Genomic DNA, 22,610 nt, shown 5'->3' on the forward strand with positions numbered 1-22,610 from the left:
GAATTTCTACTGAGTGGAATGTCAGTATTTTATTGTTAAGATGACTCCAACTTTTTTGGAAACACACCAAAAGTCTTATCAAAAACAAATTTACAGTTGGCATATTCAGTGCATGTTGTTACCACAATAAACCTTCCTGACTGAGAAAATGTGGGTCAAATCTTAATATGGACTTAATTCATATTCCAAGGCAAGTGCTCTACTTAAGAGATCATTTTGTCAAATGTAAAGCAACTTAGTTTATACAAACGCTGACTGACTTCAGGACATTTACAGGCCTTTGAATGGTTTCAAAGTACAAAAAAAACAAAACAAAACACAAGAACATCCCCAACCGCTGCTTTACACTCACACCTTTTGGCCTCAAGCCCCTCATTTCTTGGGTAACCCAAAAACCAAACAGAAACTGTATTTTTTACAGAAGACTGCAGTCCAAGTCCCTGCGTGAAGATTCAAGCCATCAAGACATTCAATTTCAACTCTTCACACCACAAGTTTAATTCTATAATCTTGTTATTTCTTCCCCATTGTCTCTCTGCCTTAGTCTGACTTCTCCTTCTCTTTCATGTGTAGGAAGACTATGCTGAAGACAAAGAGTCCTGCCATCATGGAGAAGACGCTGGCATAGTATGGGTAGGCCGATGGGATGAAGCGCTCGTACTGAGTGTGCTGCAGGGGACGGACCGATACCTGTAATGAAAAAACAAACCTGAAAGTTAGTCTACCACACATTAGAGCATGACTGTTAAATGCATTCTAAGTAAGAAAAGCCTCTTCCAAAATGTTAAGTTATAAAATAATACACCAAGGTTTTGAGAGACTATCCTACTGTTGCTCATTGAGTACCACCTTATATATTGCCAACAATATGTTTCAAATCTATTTCCATAAATTTACACAGGGTAAAAAAACACTATAAATGATTAAATCTCTAGTATTTATGTCCATTTGCCACTTTCCATGCATGGAGATCTCCATACAGCAACAATCCCAGTATTTTGATTTGGGTATGCCCAAGTGAAGTAAACCTTCTGATTAACTTGCCTGAGTGGAGGAGTAGAGGTGCGTGTATCCCAGTCGGTTGTAGTCCACCTTGAACTGGAAGACTCCGTACACATCAGGCAGCTTGAACTGAACACTGTATTTACCTCCTAGAAGAAAGAAAACACAGCATTATAGTGGATACAGCTTGTGACTATTAAATGTGCATACACCTCAAACCCTCAAGGGTGCAATACATTTAGGTTGTAAGCTTTGATTAAATTGAATTTATTAGTTCTGTTTATGTTCTATAGCTACAACTACATACCATTTTTCTTGAGGTAAGTCCTGACGAAGGGGTCGATCCTCACAAACTCAAGCTGAATATCATCTCCATCGAAGGGAACCCAGCGGCCCTCAGACAACATCTCGATGACAATGCTGTACTCCTGCATAGGAAGGGTTTACACCGATTGAGATATACATGTAAGAATACACAGCCCTTCATTCAAGCGAGACAAACATCTTCAGACTGATGACTGTTCACAGAAGTCACTGAAATTTTAAACTCACCACAAGGTCGGTGATTGTGTATGCTGCAGGGGGAGTGGTCTCTCCAACGGGGTGATGGGTAACAGCTCCCACCCTGAGGACTCCAGCCTCCTTGAACACCCAGCGAGACAGAGCCTCGGCCAGCTCCATGTTTCCTGTCTGCTCGTGCCTAACAAAGACCATGACAAGAAGAGGAGTGTTTCAACACAGGAGATTGATGACAGGACAGAACCTAATTTTTATGACCACGTCTGATGGGATGCAGTTTGTTTCATGACATAATTTACAGTAGAACTGATTAACATTTTACCGTTTGTCAGTACGAGGTAGGGCTGGGTATCATTTGAAAGAATCATGATACCAGTGCCCTTAAAGTGGTACCAATACCAATAGAGTACTTCATTTGACCCCTTTTTTCCTACTTCATTTGATACCCATCATGTGAACTGAGCCTTTCAATCACATAAATTGCCACCAGACACCACAGGGGTGTAGTATAGCAATTTTCAAACATTTGGGTGGCATCTCAGCATGTTCAACTGCCAACTCCGTCAAACGCAACGTGCTCAACTTCACACCACAGACTGTAAGGGTTGTAGCTGCTGTGGTAGTGGGCCAATCACACATCAAATGCCTGCAGTGAGTGGCTGCAAGAAAAACCAAACAAATAGATTTTTTTTTTCTAGATCTGAAGATGCAAAGGATTGAATGCAGGTATTATTTGACTGGAGACATTTCAATGTTACTTGGTAGATACCTTAAAAGTATCAAGAGCTGACATGCAACTCTAGTAGGAAGATGACAGTAAATTTATGCACTACACATTTGGAGCAGGTTTTTGCTTGGGCAGGTTCTGTTTGAATATAAAAATGTTAAATTACTGCTAAATGTCAACTGTAAGAGCTGCTCTTTGAAAAAACACTTTGGACATGTTCTCTATATCAACCATGACTGCAATAATGCATGCTCAACAGTAGTTTTAAGTCTTTGATACTTATTCAAATACCATGTAAGACTACTTTGATTCTACAAATGAGTTTGAAGTTTAAAAAGTAATGTATGCACAACCCCAGACATTTCTCACCAGAGAAGTGTGTTTTACAACACAAAGAGCTGCAGGTTTAGGGTAGCCTTCAGGGGCTTTTAAGAAACTGAGTAACACCTTATTTGGATAGTCTGCCTACAGATAATTTATATTATCTATTACTGTATTTGTAACATTTGAACACCTTATTAGGTGATATATCAATGATTCAACTGTTTCACTTTGTCTGTTTATGTTCATCTATAGAGTATATAGTAGTAGTATATAGTGACAATTTACTATATAATCTCAGAATAATTTAGCTGAACTGAAACTATTTACTCAACCTATGCTGCACTGGGTGAGTAAATAGTTCAAGTTCAACTACATTATTCTGAGAATATGTAAATGTGTTCATGAATTGTCACATATACACCATAGATAAACTGTTACAAAGTAAAACAGTTTAATTATTGAATCTCAACTAGTAAGCTGTTGAAATGTTACAAATACTCTGTAAACTGTCTGTAGGCAGACAATACAAATAAAGTGTTACTAGATGCTGATCTGTAGGCATCTGAAGACCCTGTAAGGACTTGCAATCGCCTCCATCAAACATGGTAGTAGCAAGCAAACATCTGTTAATATGACCAAAAAAAAGTGACCAGAATGTCACTTTTGATAGCTTTGATTTTGCAACTAGAAGCTGCAGTAGCATTCATCCATTCATTAGACAGCAAAGAATACCTCTGGGAGCCAGGTGTGGCCTTCTGCACAGCAGAGTTGAAGAAGGCATCACTGAAGAAATCCAAGGAGCCGCTGAAAACCACCCTTGCGTTGTTTCTGGCCTGAAGGCCAGCGATCAGCAGGGTGTTCTTGCCAACAGCATGGGGGTACTGGAGAGGTGAAAGATATATTATATATCAGAAACAAAGAAAATGATGTTAAATCTTGTGAAGTTCATTTATAGTCAAGAGACTATAAGACAATCTAGGGCAGTGAGCATCAACTGGCAGCCCGCAGGCCACATCCGGCCTGCCAGAGCTTTCCATCTGGCTCACAGAATATTAATTAATTCAGAAAATGTGAGGAGGGAAATAAACACATCCCAGTATTTAAGATATCTATTTTTTTCTTCTTATATTGAAGCAACCCCCAAAACAATTACAATGGTGGTGATGCGCCAGGTTCAGTAAACTTACTAGAAAAATGTCAAAAAAGGACAAAGCAGCGTCCTGATTTAAGTTATTAATAACTTAAGGAAACATTGCATCAGTAGTTCAACTTCCACCTCCTCTCCCCCTCTCTCTGTCACTCTTTCTCTCACACACACACACACACACACACGGGGCCTACACAAACAAATACACACTAACACTGTAGCACTAAGTGTGTGTCTTTGTCCTCAGTCCTGACAATTGTGCTCCTACAGTATAATGTATATTATAACATAATAAGGTTCGTAGTTTGCAGGTCGGGTCGGGTTTGGGTGGTTGACTGACCCATATTTTGCTTGTTGGGTGGTGAGGATTAGATAAGTGAAGCTGAAATAGATTCCCATCTTTTATAAATGGGATGCTGCTTGATTCATATCTTTGTGCAAGAATGGGGACAAATTCATAGCTCAGACCCCACAATCACGTGATGATATTGAAGCAGCCCACATCTTTGACAATTTTACTATTTTAGGGACTGACAAAAACAAGTAGGCCTCATAAAAAAAACCACATTTTTAGTCCACCTTGATAGCTAATCACACAGCTGATCGATTGATCAATCAATTGGAGCAGGCTGACAAACTGCGGAGCATTTTAAAAACAGTCAAATGTTCAATAAGTGGAAAGAGACTTCTTTAGACCGCTACAGACTAGTATGTTATAGTTTTAGTTTTAGTCACACTTTAGATGAAATTTTAGAAATACGAGGACACATTGCTCCGCGTCCCTCCTTTCATGCTGTGCTTTCACCATTATTACTTGGAGCTGATTTAGTGATACGGGGGCCTGGGATTCCAGGCAAACTCCCTTGCTTTATTTTCATCCTTTCTCTGTCTGAGAATGTTGGTAGGTAGCTGTAGAAGAAGTACTCAAAACTTTTCTCAGGTAAAACTATTAGTAGCACACAGCAAAAGTTAAAGTCTAAGTCCTGCAGTCAGGAGAGGTATTGTTAGCACAATGTATTAAAATTTACTCAACAACTGTTTCAGGTGGAGCTTTTAATAATTATATAATGCTGGATAGTTTAATGAATAATAATGCATCATATTTTACTTATATTTTATTTATATTAAATAATATATATATTAATATATTTATATTTTGTGAGTGAAAATCTGAATCTGTAGCTAGATAATTGTAGTGGTAGGCTTACAATGTTTTCCTCTTAAGTATAAGTATACAGTTGCTTTATTGAAAATGTACTTTGGGGGCCTTTTGTAAGTTATGTAGGGTGTACAATGAGTTACGATTCAGTATTAATATTTCTGGGGGCCTAATGGTAAAGTCCACCGTGGATTATTATGATTATTCTCTCATTTTATCATACAGAATCCACCCAATCATATTGTTGTCTATGCATTCTTGGTTTTCATAAAACCCTCAGTCTAACTAAACTAGATGAGTGCAGGTGATGTAGCACTGCAGTTAAATTGTTTAAATTACACCAATTATGTATCTTTCCAGGTTTGTTCCTTCATTTTAAAACATAATCAGGCGGCCATTTATATATATAATTTGAAAGTCTGGCTCTCACAGTGTCTGCTTGGAAAAATTCTGGCCCTTTGACAAATCTAGTTGATGACATCTGATATGGGACTCCTGTCTCTCCACAGAAACACTTGTAATTCTATAGCTCAGTCAAAGATGAGGAACAAACAAGTATTTCCATTCAGGACTCTAGTACTTATATTCCCACCTGTCTACCTTATAAGCCATATAAGAGCTTTGACAAATAAGCCGCTTCTAATTAAGTTCAAGATAAAGGAGGATCATTATGAATTAACCTCTTTATAAATTAATAATCTGACATCATTGTTATGTTCAGAGATCTTACCTGTGAGATGGGTCTGTCAGGGAAGAAGGAGTAGGAGGTGGATGAGCCGGTAAGGATGTCCAGGACAAGAGGGTTCTCTGGGTCTGCCACCATGCTGCAAGAGTGGAGGGGGGCATTGTAGTCAGACTTTATATAGCTTACATTTGAAGTGACTAATGCAGTTAATATTTGGACATTATTAAGCTGCTGCAATGTGAAATACTGCCTCTTTCTTCAGAAGTCTCTGCTACGGACCAGTACTACATATGATGCAGTGGAAATCTTGGTTGTTTAAATTCAAATCGTGTTCAGTTGTGCTTACCCAACACCCTTGAACAAAATTGGCTTATTGCTGGGTTTACCAACAATAGTTGAAGCTTTCATCAGGTTCTCTGGATCAGCAACAATCATGGTGTGCTGGAGATGAGAAAGATCACTTGTAAATAAAAATATGGAGTGACAGTGATTTGGGAAACAACCTGAATGTGCCTGCTGTCTGAACAGAATTCTATTTACCTCTCCAGGGTCAGATACATCGTAGTTGTGATGGTCAATGACAGCAGTCTTTTCTTCGTCAAACTCGATGCCACACTCACTGCCCAGCTCCCTCAGAGGGTCACCTGTGTAACAGGAGAAGAGCATTAATATGTGCAATATTGTGGCATTTTATATAACAACACATAAAAGCTGCTGTAGATTAACTGACCGATATCTGAACTGGCAGCCACCAGGACGTTGCCTCCACCATCAATAAAGGATGTGATAGTCTCCACATTTATATTTCCTCCAAAGTCTGCAGAGGACCAAAAGAAAATTAATTTTAACGATTGTTTTAACAAGGCAAACACAAGCCATGAAACTGTTAACTTGATTTTGAATTAGGAGTGTGAAACTTACCCTCAACTGATGGCGAGAAGATGATTAAATGGTCATACAGGAACTGGCCATATTTGATCAGAGATAGGGAGGAATCATCAGCTGTCTTGAATGTGAGGTCAAAGCCACGATCTGAAAAAAAGAGATACAGATCACTGAAACACTGACACGCTTGTCATGCATATTTGCACTAACTTGAACAGAGTGGCAGCGCACTGCATTATTTAAGGACTGGGAACCTCTATACTATAAGTCCCTGACTACAAGGGCTGATGTCACAGATAATAAAAATATGTAATGCCTCATATCATATTGTATTTTCAAAACAATGTATTTGTGCTGTTTGACTTCCAGTACAGTATAACTTCCTCACCTACAAATGTCAAATTATATTGTCCAAATGGGAAAGTTGGTTTTCCCCACTACATAAAGCACATGCGTGCAAATCTGGAAATAAATTGGCAAGCCCATTTTTATGCATATTAGCATGCAAATTACTGGTTATTTCAAGGTAACAGGTGACTTCCTATTAACAACCTTATGTACACTCACACTTCAAGGTAGTCTAATGTTGCCTCGATCAGCTGCATTGGTCACTGGATATCTGAAACTCTGCGTGATGACTGCTATATTGATCACAAAGCATGTAACTGGTATCAAATTATTAATTATTTAGTGTATTTAGTGTAGTAGAAGTACGCCGAAATGAAGTGTGGCCCCGTGTCGATTCAGTGCAATGCAAGTTGTTATTACCATGCACCTGCACTGTCATTAATTAGTTAAAATACATTAAATTACCAGTGCCTTGAATGAAGTTTGGCGAAACACATCCGCGAGCTTAATATAGCTAAAGTTAGCCTAACGTTAGCAGCCTGGCTGTGCTGCATGAAGCTCAATCTACAAGCTCGAGTCCGAGAGGCTCTAACGATTTGTTCCCCTACCAGAGACCAGTTAGCAACACAAGGGGAGCATAACAGTACAGAGGAGAGTATTTATGGATGAAAAATGAATCTCGTACTGACCTGCCAGACTGCGGAAGAAGATTGAATGGGTGTCTCTGATGTTGAGGTTATCCAGTAGTACCAATGTTTTACCGTCAGCCAAAGCACAATGCAACATGGAGGCTAACGACAGGAATAAAAAGACATTGTTGTCCAACAGTCTGAACCTCCTGTGGGTCGTCATTCCGCTCTGTTTCTTGGAGGATAATGAAGAACCGGACCGGTTCTTGTGCATGACTGCTGTCAACGACGCCATTTTGCTGCAGAAGGCGACGTCAGCGTTAGTAGTCGACTTCACTTTGACCCCGAGATGCAGCCAATCACAGAGAGGAACGCGTCATCCTTGACTGCTTCTGAACCAATGGGATGAAAGCTTTATTGTAAGACTGACAATCGTGGAAGAGGTCAAGTCGATGGACTGAAAATCTCAACCATATTTATTGAATCATGACCAATATTAATAATTCAACGACTTTATCATGACTTTTAGGTGGAGTGCCTGAATAACTTAAAATGTCCACGTTTTGTGGTTGTTTATTTTAAGACTTACAGTACGTTTGTCAATAATTTGGCTGAAATAATTTAAATTAAGTTATGATGCTGTATTTATGTGTTCTATATTTTCCTTTTTGAATTTACACATTTTATGAGTTTTCATATCTGGCACCTTACCATGATTCTAAACATGTGAGAGATGCAAACTTCAAGGAACGAAGTAAAAGCCAAATGTTTTTATAAATAAGAATAATAAATAACAGCACTACACAAGGGTAATCAGACTGTGTGATATTTCTTTATTGATGAGATGATGACTTCCAGTGAGTCTAGGCAGTGTTACTGATGTCTAATAGGGCATTTTGCAGGTGTTAATATCAACAGACAAAATAATGACAAAACCATTACTGGCAGGCAACCATCTTTATACAAATATGGTCAGTTTACTGCAATAACAGAAAAAAATGTCTTGGTACAAATGTGAAACTGAGAATTTTCAACCAGCTTGTCACAACCACACATATTTCTTTTTATCATTTATCAGAGGTATTAAGACTTCTTTAGAGGACAAATAACAAATATTTACAAATATTATACATGCACAGCATTTACAATGTTTGCCAGTACATGAATACATGACATCACACTTCTGAAAAAAGGTGGAGGTGATGGTTACCCCTAAATTAAATCTTTAGCACCCCAACATGTTCATATAGATAATCTCTGCATGTTAGGATTTCCATGAAAATACTTACAACTGAGTGCAATAAAATAGTTTGACTATATCTCATCTGAGTGAAATGGAAAAATAACACAGAACTCTTTGTTTCAGTGAATATAGGTAAGACAGAATTGTGATCTAAATATAAAGATCATTACATCATCCTGCATTTTTGTCTAAAAATAAACAAACTATACAAAGTAGGATAACCATCTCTGGAAGAATCCTCAACAATATTTACCAAATAACTGAATCTCACCTCTTTTCCTGGGTTAGGACTGCAAAACATGATTTATGACCATACAATCTAAGAGCAAATTGTTTATAAAGTGTTGTATGTTATAAATCCAGTTTACATTTATTTTTACCATCATGACATGTTGCAACTCTGAGATCTTAACTCACTTAATTTCTTATATTTCATTCAGTATAAATTAGGTGTCTGTTAACAGCAATATTTTATACACTCCTCTGAAGCCTGCCCCACTTACGCCCTACTCTCACATTCCATCTCCACTTCCTTTTCTTCCTCTACGTCCCCTGCAGATTCATCTTTTCCTTCTGTGTGGAGCTCACTTTGGGTTTCCACCTCTCCATCTTCCCTCCCCTCCACATGAGTCACCCCTCCTGTCCCTTCTTCTTGAACTTGTGTCTCCCCCACAATCCCTCCCTCTGCCTCTTCCTCTCCAACCTGGGTACGGAAGATCAGCTCTCCTTCCTGGATGACTTGTTCAGCCGTGGGTTGCCATGTTGTGGCAGAATCCCCCTCAGCGGTGGTGGCTGTGGTGTATTGGTAGAAGTCAGAATCTGCCTGAAACATGACCAATGCCTGAGCTGTGTGGATGCGCACGTGCTGGGCCAGGGAGCTGGCGTCCAAGAATTTATCCCCACATGAATCACAAGCGTACAAGATCTGGGTGTTGGGGTCTGGGAACACAAAAGAGTTGACAAAAACATAAGCCATTCACATTTTTCATGATGTTTCCCCCTTTTAAGTTAGACATTGCCACCTGGAGGGTCAGACGACCTCTTTGTCTCTCTGTTATCTGGCTTAGAACAGAACTTAATGCAGCAGTGTATACTATCATACTTACATTTGACAACAGTTAGCAAGTCCTTACAGCAACTGCACAATTTAAAATTATGCCACCATTTTTCCTTCTTTAGATTTGTAAGTCATGCAATACTTTGAATTTCATCTTTATGTTTTTGAATATTTTATGCCATTTACTGTAATCATTTCCAAAAACCCCAGTGTTTATCACAATATAGAGTGAAACTCAACTTGACAAATATCACTGAGAAAATATGGTAGTGACAAAACGGTTTTCTCAGCTGCTCTTTCCAAGGTCAAGATTTAATTTTGAACTGCAGCTTTTAGACCGGCATGGATGAGAAGTCCTTCAGATGCTCAGATAACAATGAAACTTCAACATCTACAATTCCATAACAACTAGTCAAACTGTCACTGCTGATGATTAAAATCATACTGTAGGAAGCTCTGGAACAGTTATCAAATAAACTGTGTGGTGAGGTTGTTTTTTCAACATCACATTTTTATATTTTTTTAATCAAACTTGTTATCATGTTGAAATGCAGTAGTAAAATGGCACATTTACACTAAAGTTAGAACATTATTTTGTTTGTCAGTGAGTTTGGTTCTGACATTAATTCCATTTCAGTGTAGGTATAGCTGAATGATTTTCAGTTGAGAATCATGACCTAACTTCCTCTTTTAGTTAGTCAATGAGGCTTCTTAGGTAATTTAAGCATTTGTCTGCTTTGGATTCAGAGCCTTTACACACCTGGGGAGTATTTCATGTGATTAATTTGCACATCAATATATGTTTTCAAACTGCTATATTTGTCATGTGTATTTTAACACAGAACGCCACGAAGTGGTGCATTTTTTTTCATAACAAGGTTGATATTTTGGAACTTTTACACTGTGAATAAAGGCATCAACCAAGAATGTATGTCATGTCACAACATCACAACAATGGTGATCTGTTGATCATTTGTGTTTCTCAGCACCCTGTATTATATGACAAAGGACACAAAAATTCTAAAGGACAACATATAGACTAGCATTGCTGAACAACAAAATGAAGTCTAGGTAATCTGAACTGAGACGGTAAACTTAATTACTCGTTTCAGCCTTGACAAAGGCGTTAAATAACAACTCCACTCCTTTTGTTCTTACCTTTCACAATAAAAGCCCTAGAACATATACACTGCATAACTGAGAGAACTTAAATCCATGCAGAGTGAGAGACTAGTCTGTTTGCACTGTTTTGAGTTTTGATGCAAAATATTCGCAGGCTAGTGTTTTGCATTTTCATGTCAGTTATTCTTTGTCACACCCCGGTGTGTCAACGCCTTGGGTCAGGATTTTGGCAATGGCTCAATAATGTTTGTAGCATTCAGTGATAAAATATGTGCAAATGCAAAGTCTCTGTGAACTGCAAATTTTAATAGTAAAATGAATATTTTTACAATAAAACCAATGATGGGAATTCTTGGTTTAATAAGAAATATAAAAGTATTTTGTCCTTAACTTGTTTAATTTAAATATGTTGATACTTCAAACTAAATACCATGATAACACAACCACCATACCAGGGTTCAATAACTTAATACTGCTGCACCATCCCAGCAAACAAGTTCAGCATTAAATCATTTGCACCGTGGCATCCTAAACCCTCAGCCTCAAAACCCTCACCACAGCTTTGCCCTTGAAGTTAAGGTTTTTTAACAGATTTAGCTCAAAATCATGCTATATACATTCATAACATTAGTTTTGCTTTCTTTTTTGTTTCCTCCAACCCATGTCTGATATCTTGTTACAGGTGCCATTCCTGACCTCATTGTTTGTATGGTATTCTAAAGCTATGATATTATTCAAACATGAATGTTTGATTGAATAGTGTACAGTCATCTCTTTTTAGTCTTACCTGCTTCTTGCACTTTCTCTACTGCCTTTGTGATTTCAGCTTTCAAAGCCTCCGTCTCATCTGCAGACACTGAAGCAGCCACTGGAACCACTGCAAAGAGACACATAACACAAAGTAAACAATCACTCACCACTGTTGAAGCCCTCATGCTTTTTTTATTATCTGCAGTTCGGGGTGATGTCTGCAGCATCTGTGAAGTTCAAAGCCAGGGATATTGTCATTTCCCCTGACGTCACTGAACTCAGCCTTAAAGATGCTGTCTGACCTGTCAGCTGAGCTACAGCAGTGGCTGCCAGGGCCTCGGTTGCCAGGGTGACAATGTCCTCTGTGGTGACGGTAACTATGTTGATCTCGCTGTCAGAGGTGGATGCTCCTGCGCACCCATCAGCCCCTTCGTCTGCGCTGCCCCCGGCTACAACCAACCGCTTCATGCCGGCCTTGCCGTGGTGGACGGTCTTGACGTGGGAGCGCAGATTGTCCACCCGGTTGAACCCTCTGCCGCATTTATCACACAGGAAAGGTTTCTCCCCTGAGAGAGCAGGACAGAGAAAAAATAATCAACTGAAGATGTAAGGGTAAAAAAGTAACAGAGATATAGAGAAAGGCTGTCTCCCTATTTCCTCCAGTCCCATAATTATTTGACACAAATTTTGCCCTTACCTGTGTGGATGATGATGTGCTTCGACAGGTCTCCCACATTAACAAATGCCTTGTCGCACATCTGACACTTGTGCGGCCGGACGTTGTCGTGATGCCGGATGTGATTGGCCAGTTGACTGGACTGCACAAACCTGTCCAGAGGGAGACAAAATGCATCACTCATCTTGCCTCCTTCTTATAGCCTGGCATTGTATTTAAAGGGTCAGCTCGCCAAAAATACAAAAGAAAACAAACATATTTTCTCACTAACTTCTAGCTGCAGTTTTTGTTGAGTATTTCTTAGCAGTGTATTTCTTTTTAATTGTAGACTTAAGTAAACACCTGCAAGGCCATACCCCATATGTGATCTGTGATTCCCACTGTTCCCTGTGCAAGAGCAAACCTTAAACCGATAGTTAATGTTCTTTGCTCCATTTTCAAAGATATATCCAAACACTCTTTGTCGGAGAATCTCAGGTTATATTCCCCAGGTGAGTGAATCTTAAAAATAAGCCTTCTGTAACAGCACTGATATGCCTGCTTGCTGACCTTTTACCACAGCGATCGCACACGTAGGGCTTCTCTCCAGTGTGCTGGCGAACGTGGGCGATGAGTGAGCTGGCCTGGGTGAAAGCCTTGCCACAGATAAGACAGACACACGGCTTCTCACCTGTAGAACATGAGTTAAAGTTTCAACATGGTGAGATGGAGATAATACACATGTGGTGTTTCATTCTGTCTGAATGTCATGGGAGTACCTGTGTGGATGCGTTCATGCCGCTGCAGAGCTCCAGGGTCACTGAAAGCTCTCTGACAGTGCATACAGACGTACGGTTTCTCCCCACTGTGGACCCGCAGGTGTCTCTTTAGATTTCCTACAAAGCAGACACCATCACACAAAGGTTAGGCCAAATGCCTCAAAGCAAAGACAAGTACAGAGGTTAACTTCCTGTAGATAACACGCAGACAAGTTGAAAGCAGCTGGAATTGTGTTTGCTCCAAATAAAATGGCCCACGAAACACAACTGTCACTATCTACTCTGTGGCATTGTTTTGAATGGTTAAAATAGCATTTAAATACTCAATCAGGAGGTCATTATACAGTAGCTCACATTTCAAAGATCAGTAAATTTTAAGTTGAAGCTCCATCTGTGTGTTCCAGGTGAGTTTGTATGACCAGTCAGGCAGAACACAATGTCAAGCTCAGCTCACATCCCAGCTACATCAGTTGATCTCAAACAGCCAATCACTGATGGAGCAGCTGATTGATGGAAGGGAGTCAGCTGATAGATCACATGATTCCTTTCTATGCAGCCAATTGGTGAATCTCATTCAGGGCGCCCTATTTAAACTGCTTTAGCCTGCCTACTGTTGCTGCTTCCTCTGCAAGCCGCTTTGCAGCCCGCCTCCACCCCAGCTCCTCCTCCTCTTCAATGTAATTTCTGTTTGTCAGTGATGCTGCTCTATGCTGTTCTGTTCTTTTTAATTTTTTTTTTTTAATTTAATTTTTTAATTTTATATACTTTATTAATCCCCGAGGGGAAATTCAATTTTTCACTCTGTTGTCAATTACACACAGGTCCGAACACACACATGCACAAACTGGACCTATACATGCACTAAGTGGAGAGATGTCAGAGTGGGCTGCCCATGACAGGCGCTCCGAGCAGTTGGGGGGTTCGGTGCCTTGCTCAGGGGCACCTCGGCAGTGCCCAGGAGGTGAACTGGCACCTCTCCAGCTACCAGTCCACGCTCCATATTTTGGTCCGGACGGGGACTTGAACAGACGACCCTCCGGTTCCCAACCCAAGTCCCTATGGACTGAGCTACCGCCCCCTGTCTTTGCTGCTGCTCTGGCTTTCCATGTAGGCGCATGGAAGGGCAGGGAGGTTTGCTCTCTCTCTGCTTCAAGCTTTCCTCATTTTCATGTGGAATGGCAGACAGGTTTGCTCTCTCTGCATTATGGCTTTCCACATAGGCCGTGGAAGAGGCTTTCTGCAAAGGCCCAATGAAAAGTAAAGAGGCCCCAGAACAGAGCCATGCCGCCAAATATAATAGCCTACTGTAAATGGAAATAAAGTATTCTTTGACAAAAGTGTTCCTGACTGAACTATGATTAAATAAGGGACTACATACTTACCTTTTGCCCATTTTTCCTTACATTACATCCAGGTTATACACCTTTTTTATTAGCAAAGGTGATTGGACATGCCTTAAATGCACAAGCACCATGCACTTAAAACCATGCGCTATAGGTTGTTTAAACAGGGCCCTGTGAGTCTTTCATTTGTATCAGCAGCAAATTTCTCACAAGATCACCATATAACAAAAATAAATTTAATACCTGAGGTAGTAAACTGTTTGCCACATTCCTTGCACTTGAGAGGCCCGTCTGTGATATGGATTTTTAGGTGAGCCTTCAGATTTCCAGGCTAAAGGAGGCACAAAATCAGGTAACAAGTTAACGCACCCAATATAATATACTTAGTTACACATGACTGGTAATTAGTCATTATAAGTATATGTGGCTTGTTGAAGATATTATAATATTTGTCAGAAAAATAGGCAATCATAGCTTTAATGTTTGTAGTACCATTGGTGATACAAAACTTTTTCAAACACTTTGTTACCTGGTTGAAGCGCTTGTCGCAGTGTGGACACTTGTTACCCTTTTCCGTGTCATGCGTCTCCAGATGTCGCATCTTAGCGGTGGGGTCAGAGAAAGCCTTCTCACAGAAGTCGCAGTGGTACGGTTTCTCACCACTATGCACCAGCTGGTGGCGCTTTAGGTTGCCGGATGTGGTGAAGAGCTTGCCGCACACTTCGCAGCTGTACCGTGCTTCGCCAGTGTGGCGTTTGCGGTGCAGGTTGAGCAGGCTGATCTGGCGGTAGCTCTTTCCACAAGTCGAGCAGCAGTATGGCTTCAGGGGGCTGGCAGGCAACGAGAGCGCATTTCAACACACAGACCTGACATAGCTCAGTTGGCAGGTGTCTACAAAGTAAATGTCTTTTAATAAAATAAGAAATTCACCTGTGTGTTTTCTCGTGTGCTTTACAGGCTGCAGGGTCAGAGAAAGCCTTGTTGCAGTCCCGACAGCTGAATGGCTTCTCTCCTGTGTGAATACGCATGTGTCTCTTGAAGTTACCAGTGTGGGTGAATTTCTTCCCACAGTCCTGAAAGAAGAAAACATCAAGTGTGAGCTGACAAAACCTTTCAATGCAAACATCTGTATGCAAATGGAACCACCCTGCATCACCAAGATTTGCATAACAGCTCCCAGCATCACCAACATTTCCATGTTTGATGTAGACATATTAGCTTCAAAGCCTCTGCAGCCAGAATCAGGCAAAACAGCTCAGTGCAGGCTGTGTGTTTCTACTCTGACAGTGATGAGCAGTGCTATTCCACAGCTTGTGGCACAAAGTTGGTTACTTCCTTCCTGCATCCAGACTGATATTTCTCACCTCACATTCATGTGTCACAGAGCTGTACGGCTTTGATTCGGATCGGTTGCTCATAGACGTCGACTGAATAAGTCTCCCATCTCTCTCTCCGCCTGAATCGTCTCCTTCCCCTTGCTGTCCAAACTCGCCATCTTCCTCACCAGACCCCTCTTCATCATCAGCTTCCCCGTCGCCAATCTCCCCACAGTCGTCCTCATGTACTCCGGCCGCTTCTGCCAGCTCTGCCACCTTCTGTGTTTTTGCCTTTGATGTGCCTTCTTCCTCTGAGTCATTGTCTGCGAGGAGGACAATAGAGAACTGAAATGAAATTCTGTCTAAAGTCTTTGCTGGAAATGACAATTTGTGTGATGGCAAAGCCTCTGTCAGTTTCAGAAAAGGCCATTTTTAAAACTGTAACCATGACCAGGAATTAGATGTTAGAATCAAAAAAGAAACACTTGAATAATTACAGTTGAAACCTTTTTTATATGTATCAATTTCCTTGCCTTTTTCTGTCTGGAGTATGTTTCTGTATCATAAGCAACAAATTCCATGACAAGTGGAAAGCTTAAAAGAGAGGGTTGCTATTTGAGTCAAACCAGCATAGCCTGCTCACCAGGTGGGAAGTTTCGTCGAGGAGGTTTTCTGATTCTTCTCCCCCGCGAGCTCATGTAGGACGAGCTGCCAGCAGATTTCAACTGTGATTCTGTAAACAAAGAGAAAACATCTCTTAGTTCATTGGTCAAATCAACACTTGTTAAAAACACTGTAATACATCATGTGGTCTTCAAAAGCCAAATGGACAGATTAGAAGATTCTGTGTACTCACTGGGATTGTAGTCAGCGTCAGAGGGGTCGTCCTGAAATCCAGGTACATCTTGTGCAGCACATTCCTCCTCCTCCTTTACAGATACCATCTTGTGGGTAGAAAGGGGGCTGGTTTTGGCCGGACGTCCTCGGCCTGAGTGGGTTCTGGCAGGGTTGGGCCGAGAAGCTGTCTGTTGTGTTTCAGTGGAGATGTGTTCCTTTAAATTTTGCAGATTTTGCGTGGGCTCCTTTGCTTCTGTGGGGGTGCTAGGACTGTCCTCTGCTTGAGATGCTACTTCTGCCAGGTCGCTCTCCAGCTCCTCTCTCTGATCTACTTCACCTTGTTTGTCTTCTGCTTTGTCAGGTAAGAAAAATTAGGAAAGGTTTCATTTTTATTTAATGGAATATTGTAGACAATTACTGTACACTGCTGAAAAAAAATTAAAGGAACACCTAATGGTCACAGTGTAACACCAAGTCAGTTAAACTTCAGGGATCTCAATCTGTACATTCAGGAAGCAGTAAGTGCAGGACGATGTCTGGTCCCACGTGGCCAGAGTGTGTAGGCAGTTTCTAATTGACGAAGGCATTGATGCCATTGACTGGCCCTCTCGTTTCCCTGACCTATATCCAACTGAGCAGCACCTATGGGACATTATATGCTGAGGCACCCGACGCTGCCAAGTGCAGCCACAGACTGTCCAGGAGCTAACTGATGCCCTGATCCAGGTCTGGGAGGAGATCCCCCCAGGACACCATCTGCCAACTCATCAGGAGCATGCCCAGATGTTGTCAGGAGTGCAAACAGGCACACGGGGGCCATACACACCACTGAGTCACATTATTAGCTGCTTTGATGAAATTCACGTTGGATCAGCCTGTGATTTCAATATTTTACTCTGATTTTCAGTGTGATTTTGAATCCAGCCCTCAGTGGGTTGATGATTTTGGTTTCAATTGACCTTTGTTACGTCATTTTGTTCTCAACAAACTATACCATGTACATCAATAATGATTTTCAACTTGAATAATTAGTTCATCAAGATTTCATGTGGGATTTAAGTGTTCCTTTAACTTTTGGGGGCAGTGTATACCAGGCTCCAGATTTCATACTTGGCATGCAATGTTGTATTCAGTTAGATGGTTGAATTTGAATTCAATTAGGTTAATAGCTTAGCAATAAGAAACAATCAGTTAACTGTACATTTATGCACAAAATATGAAATACTAACTTATATCATAAACACTGTAACAGAAAAATTGTTAACCAGATGTAACTTTTAATAAAATGTTTATATCAGCTTAATTTATTAACAGTTAACTGATATGAATACTTGAAAAATTTTAAATTTAAAGCTCTGACTTGTTATGTCTTTAAAATGTTTTCTGTAATGACTACTACAAGCTACAAGACAGGAAGTACCTTGTTACTAAGAATATAAACATAAGAAATTTCATGCCATGAAAAGTGACACTTAAAATTAAACACATTAGATTGTTAAATTCATTCAACACAGAAAATTTTCTTTGTTAACCTCATCTGCCCCTTTCTACGCCTGTGACAAATGATTGACCTAATTCAGCACTTTTTGAAACTGAGGGCACAGATGACTGGCACATTGAGGACAGTGACTACTTATTTAAAGTATCAGACATGAACATTTAAAGAGGTTTGTTGCATTCTTTATTTAAAAAAAAAAGTTGAATTTAGCATTTACTGCAGCCCAACATCAAAAAATGCCTACAAGCTACAGTGAGTGAAGGCTGGACTCACCTACAGCGAAATCCAGTGTTATGAGTGACGGAGCTTGGTTTGCCATTGACTGGTACGCAGAGCAGGCATTGACAATTTCTTGCATCTGTAGAAAGTTAGCAACAGCCAGCACATCTTCTACATTCTGCGGACTTAAACTCAGCTTGGCAGTGTACATAAACTCCAGGACCTGACCCAAACCTGCAACAATAATCAAAAATACAGAGGGTCTGGTTATACAGCAGTGATGGCGGGGTGCATTTACTATTATTCAAGTTAAGCAATGCAAAGTCAGAGCACTGGAAGATGAAAATGCCAAAACATTAAATACATAATTTTAAAGTATGCAGATATATGTGACCACATGCTAACAAGCATCCACCTGCTGCATTGCTGATGTCCAGATGCACCACATCTTTCTGGTCCAGGAAGAGGGTGCGGAAATAGACACTGCAGGCCGCCAGGACAGCTTTGTGGGCTTTGAAGTCCACCCCGTCCACAACGAAGGTGCAGTCACACAGTAGGCCCTGCTTGCGCTGGCGGTTGAGTTGCTCCAGAACCTTCCCACTGTGCCATGGGAACTCCATCGCCCTGAATGCTTGAGGACGGCGGAAGAGGCCAGCAGGTGGGCGGGGGCTCTGTTTACAGCTGACAAGCAAGAAGTCACATGAGGCATATTAGGAAAGGCTCAAAAGGCTGATACACAGCTTGACCAATTTGTCTTTATATTAGCATGACATTTGTTGGCCTTTAATAAAACACTACCAATCAATCAGTGTTGTTCACAATTACGTCTCCTCCCTGAGCAAAGAAAAAAAATCTATTAATAATAAAAATAAATCAGATGACTGACATTTCAGAATGTGAGATGTGAGAGCATAATCTGAGACAAAATACCGGCTGTCAGCCTTCAAAAATCCTATGTTCCAACATTAATAAAGTATCTTCATATTAAAACTGCAGTCAGGATGAAAAAAGGTTTCTTTTTCATTATTTCAATTAGTGCTGGGGCGATATGGAGAAAAACAAGGATCATAATATTCAAGTCCAAATAGCTACTGATTGCAATGATGTTGTAAGGTTATTATTTTTGCTTTCAAAAATATTTATACAATGACATTTTTGATAAGTGATCATCAGTAACGTGGGTATACTGAGTTATGGGTGAAGGCAATATATGAGATCCAGGAAGACAACACTCACAATATTACGATATCCCAAATCTAAAACGATGTCTAGTCTCAGACCACAATATCAATATAACATTAATAACTGCCCAGCCCTAATTTTGATGTATTGAAACACAATCTTTGTTAGCCAAAAATGAGCACAGTGTTGTTGAATTTATTCAAAATGATGGAATCACTGTTACACCAAGTTACACTTGCAGCTGCTGTTTCACTTTTAAAAGTTCAAGGGTTAAAGGTTAAAGGGAAATGGCCAATGACCCTATACTGTTGTATGGAACTGAAACAACGGGGTATTGAATAATTATTTTTTGACTAACAAAGTCAAAGAGACAATGTTTAAAATGCTTTACATGTTTTATACAACTATTTTTTTATCTGCAGATACTCACAAAAGACACTGATGTAAATTGAAGCTTTTGTGGGAGATCATGTGCAACTGTGGGGTAAATGGTCACGATTTATAGCTGATCATATTTACCCTTGCTTTACATTATTATGAATAAATAAATAAATAAAAGTATTGTTTGCATTCATTAAAAATGACAGGAATCTCTGCTCGCAATTTTAATCGATTATTCTGCTTATTGACTAAATTTAATATTCATAATGTCAAATTCTTATGCAAAAAACTAAAAGAATCTTTTGCTTTAAAAAAAAAAAGCTGTTAAAATATATAATTAATTAAATATTTACAAAATATATATTTTATTTATTACAACTTCCAGTTCCCCTGGCACTGTAAATGGAGAATGTTGCGTTCTTGTTTTAAAAAAAAGAGCACAGTGACATGTAGATGCTGTAAAGTAGTAGCAGCTTAATTTCTAACGATCCTAAATTTGTAATGAGACCCCTCCTCCGTGTTAATACAGAACTCATATTGTATAAAATGTGTGTGATTTGTGTTGCGAATGACAGTAACGTTAGTGTCTGTACCCATGTGTTTCAGTTAGCTATCAGACTCTTTTTCCTACAGGACACCACCAGGAAATACTCAAAACAGACAGATATCACCCTAAAACTGCGTTACAACGCGATGTAACACCAAAGAAACATAATTCAAAATAAAGCTATGCTGATTAATACACGACATGCGTTGCCACGATGGAACAGAAGGTAACGTTGGATAAGTAAACCACAAGTGAGGGGAAAAAGCAGAATGATACCAAAATGTAGCTTCAGCTGTTGTGATGATGGCCATGCAACTTCACACAACATAACATAATTTTTAAATACATAACGATGTTTTGTGACTGCAAATTAAGTATCTCTAAAAGTATGGACAGCCAAGTTTGACGGTGCAATACATCGATTACAATTCCTCCATCCTTGTAGCTTTGTTATCAGGGATTAATTTAGCGTGCCTTGACATGCATGTAGTGAAGGGACAAGATGGCGGACCGACGAGCTGGGCCTGTCCTCATCCCTTGTTGTTTTCTCAGCTAGCTCGTTCAACTTGTACAATTCAAGCGCCATTTTTATAAAGGCTCACTCCTGGATTACCTCTGTGTTGTCGCTTCTTCACTCCGGGTTCAAACTGCGGGCTCCGGCTGTGATATGGAGTGTTTGCCTCAGTTAGGAAAAACAAATCCAATCGAGCTTTTCGGTGATCGATCCTGCTCCGCTTACTCCATCCACCGCCATCTTCCTCTCTCTGATCGATTGATAGGGACCGGCCGGATGTATCACAGGAGCACGCGCAGTGTGAATACGTGCTATGCTGATGGTGGCCGCATGGTGGCGCAATAGGTTCAAGTTACGTTACATGTAGTATTCATAATAACAAAATGCTTCTGTTCATCCATGAAGGCGACAACCACCACAAGCAGCAACCGCAGTAACACATGATATTTTGGTAAACTGATATAAAGTTGGAGCGACAAATAAACTGAATGGTAAACCCACCCAAAACCTTTTTAGGGTTGAATTTTATTTTGAGCTCAGTGTACAGTGGGTTACTATATTGAGTAGTATCAAAGCAATGTCAGAGCCTATTATGCAGGTCTTCTAAGAATAATGATGCAGAATCACTGCCAAAGCACTCCTCAAGGGAACATACAAAGTATTTATTTCAGTGCTACTCAGTACAACATTATAAATCATGTTTTTGTAATGTGGTGTTCCACAGGGAGAAGCATGCCAAAATGCACGTTCAGGCCACAGCCTGGCTTAAACATCGAGTAAATTACAGCCCCATAACAAAGACTTCTAAATTAGTTTTGCTTGAATAGAGCCTTTGAAATTCCCTTCTCATGACAGATGCCTTGTAAATGCCCCCACACATAAAAGACCGAATAGAAGCACCTTGAACCCTCTGTTTCAGCTCTGTTTCATATTGATTTTGAGAGTAGTTTGCCTTGTGGTGCTCACTGCTTACACACATTCAGGCCTCTATTTGTCTTATTTTTATCTATATGTGGATATATGGTGAAGAAAACAATGTCGTTGGGTCAATCATACATTCAAAACGGATCATTAATTCGTCGGGCAGCAACTTAGCAAGGATTTGATATCAAGGTAATGTCCTCTAACACACCCTCCACCAAAAATTTAGAGCTGAAACCAAATACAGAGTTTCTTTTTCATATTTTATTATTTCCCACAAGGTACAACTCCAGTGAAATGCAATCCCATCAGTTCCTTCAAGTTGTGCTTTGTAATTTAGTTCTTTTTTGCCTCTCCTTATATTGTAGGCTGCTGCTTTACAGCTCATTGTCCATCTTTTCAGATTTTGGTAATCCATCGTTTCTGGTTTTTGCATGATTTATCTGTAGTTTTGGGTACAGTTGTATTATTAGTATAGTATAGAATATTATAGTATAGTATAAAATAGCATAGTATAGTAAATTAGAAAATTACAGTACAGTATAGTATAGTATAGTGTAGTGTAGTATAGTATAGTAATAGTATATAGTATATTATATAATATAGTATAGCACAGTACAGTATAGAATAGCAAAGCATAGTATAGTATAGTATAAAATAGCATAGTATAGTAAATTAGAAAATTACAGTACAGTATAGTATAGTGTAGTGTGGTATAGTATAGTAATAGTATATAGCATATTATATATTATAGTATAGCACAGTACAGTATAGAATAGCAAAGCATAGTATAGTATAGTATGGTGTTGTGTAGTGTAGCA

General features: G+C 39.8%; 2 protein-coding genes across 3 annotated transcripts; both read right to left on the reverse strand.

Annotated features, from left to right (window-relative positions):
* Window positions 1-3: 3 nt before the first annotated feature.
* ddost (dolichyl-diphosphooligosaccharide--protein glycosyltransferase subunit (non-catalytic)) lies at window positions 4-7,748 on the reverse strand. Its single transcript, XM_050064073.1, has 11 exons — window positions 7,486-7,748; window positions 6,485-6,595; window positions 6,294-6,380; window positions 6,104-6,207; window positions 5,910-6,004; window positions 5,609-5,702; window positions 3,305-3,453; window positions 1,555-1,702; window positions 1,310-1,430; window positions 1,045-1,151; window positions 4-690 (listed from the first exon to the last, which is right to left on the reverse strand). Exons 1-11 carry the CDS (start codon window positions 7,718-7,720, stop codon window positions 541-543), a joined length of 1,401 nt encoding a protein of 466 aa, XP_049920030.1. The 5' UTR covers window positions 7,721-7,748; the 3' UTR covers window positions 4-540.
* Window positions 7,749-8,249: 501 nt separating this feature from the next.
* zbtb17 (zinc finger and BTB domain containing 17) lies at window positions 8,250-21,354 on the reverse strand. Of its 2 annotated transcripts, none has more exons than XM_050065686.1 (15): window positions 20,968-21,354; window positions 18,660-18,925; window positions 18,299-18,478; window positions 16,547-16,879; window positions 16,334-16,423; window positions 15,739-16,013; window positions 15,305-15,447; window positions 14,904-15,204; window positions 14,618-14,705; window positions 13,032-13,148; window positions 12,823-12,943; window positions 12,295-12,425; window positions 11,900-12,163; window positions 11,635-11,724; window positions 8,250-9,607 (listed from the first exon to the last, which is right to left on the reverse strand). In XM_050065686.1, the coding sequence occupies exons 2-15, from the start codon at window positions 18,862-18,864 to the stop codon at window positions 9,168-9,170; spliced, it is 2,778 nt and encodes a 925-aa protein (XP_049921643.1). In that variant the 5' UTR covers window positions 18,865-18,925; window positions 20,968-21,354; the 3' UTR covers window positions 8,250-9,167. The 2 variants fall into 2 exon arrangements, with proteins under 2 accessions (XP_049921643.1, XP_049921644.1); XM_050065687.1 differs by having other exon boundaries at window positions 16,547-16,876; window positions 20,968-21,352.
* Between the last annotated feature and the right edge of the window lie 1,256 nt (window positions 21,355-22,610).

The sequence above is a fragment of the Epinephelus moara genome, chromosome 16, assembly GCF_006386435.1.
Source record: "Epinephelus moara isolate mb chromosome 16, YSFRI_EMoa_1.0, whole genome shotgun sequence".
Classification (NCBI taxonomy): Eukaryota; Metazoa; Chordata; class Actinopteri; order Perciformes; family Serranidae; genus Epinephelus; species Epinephelus moara.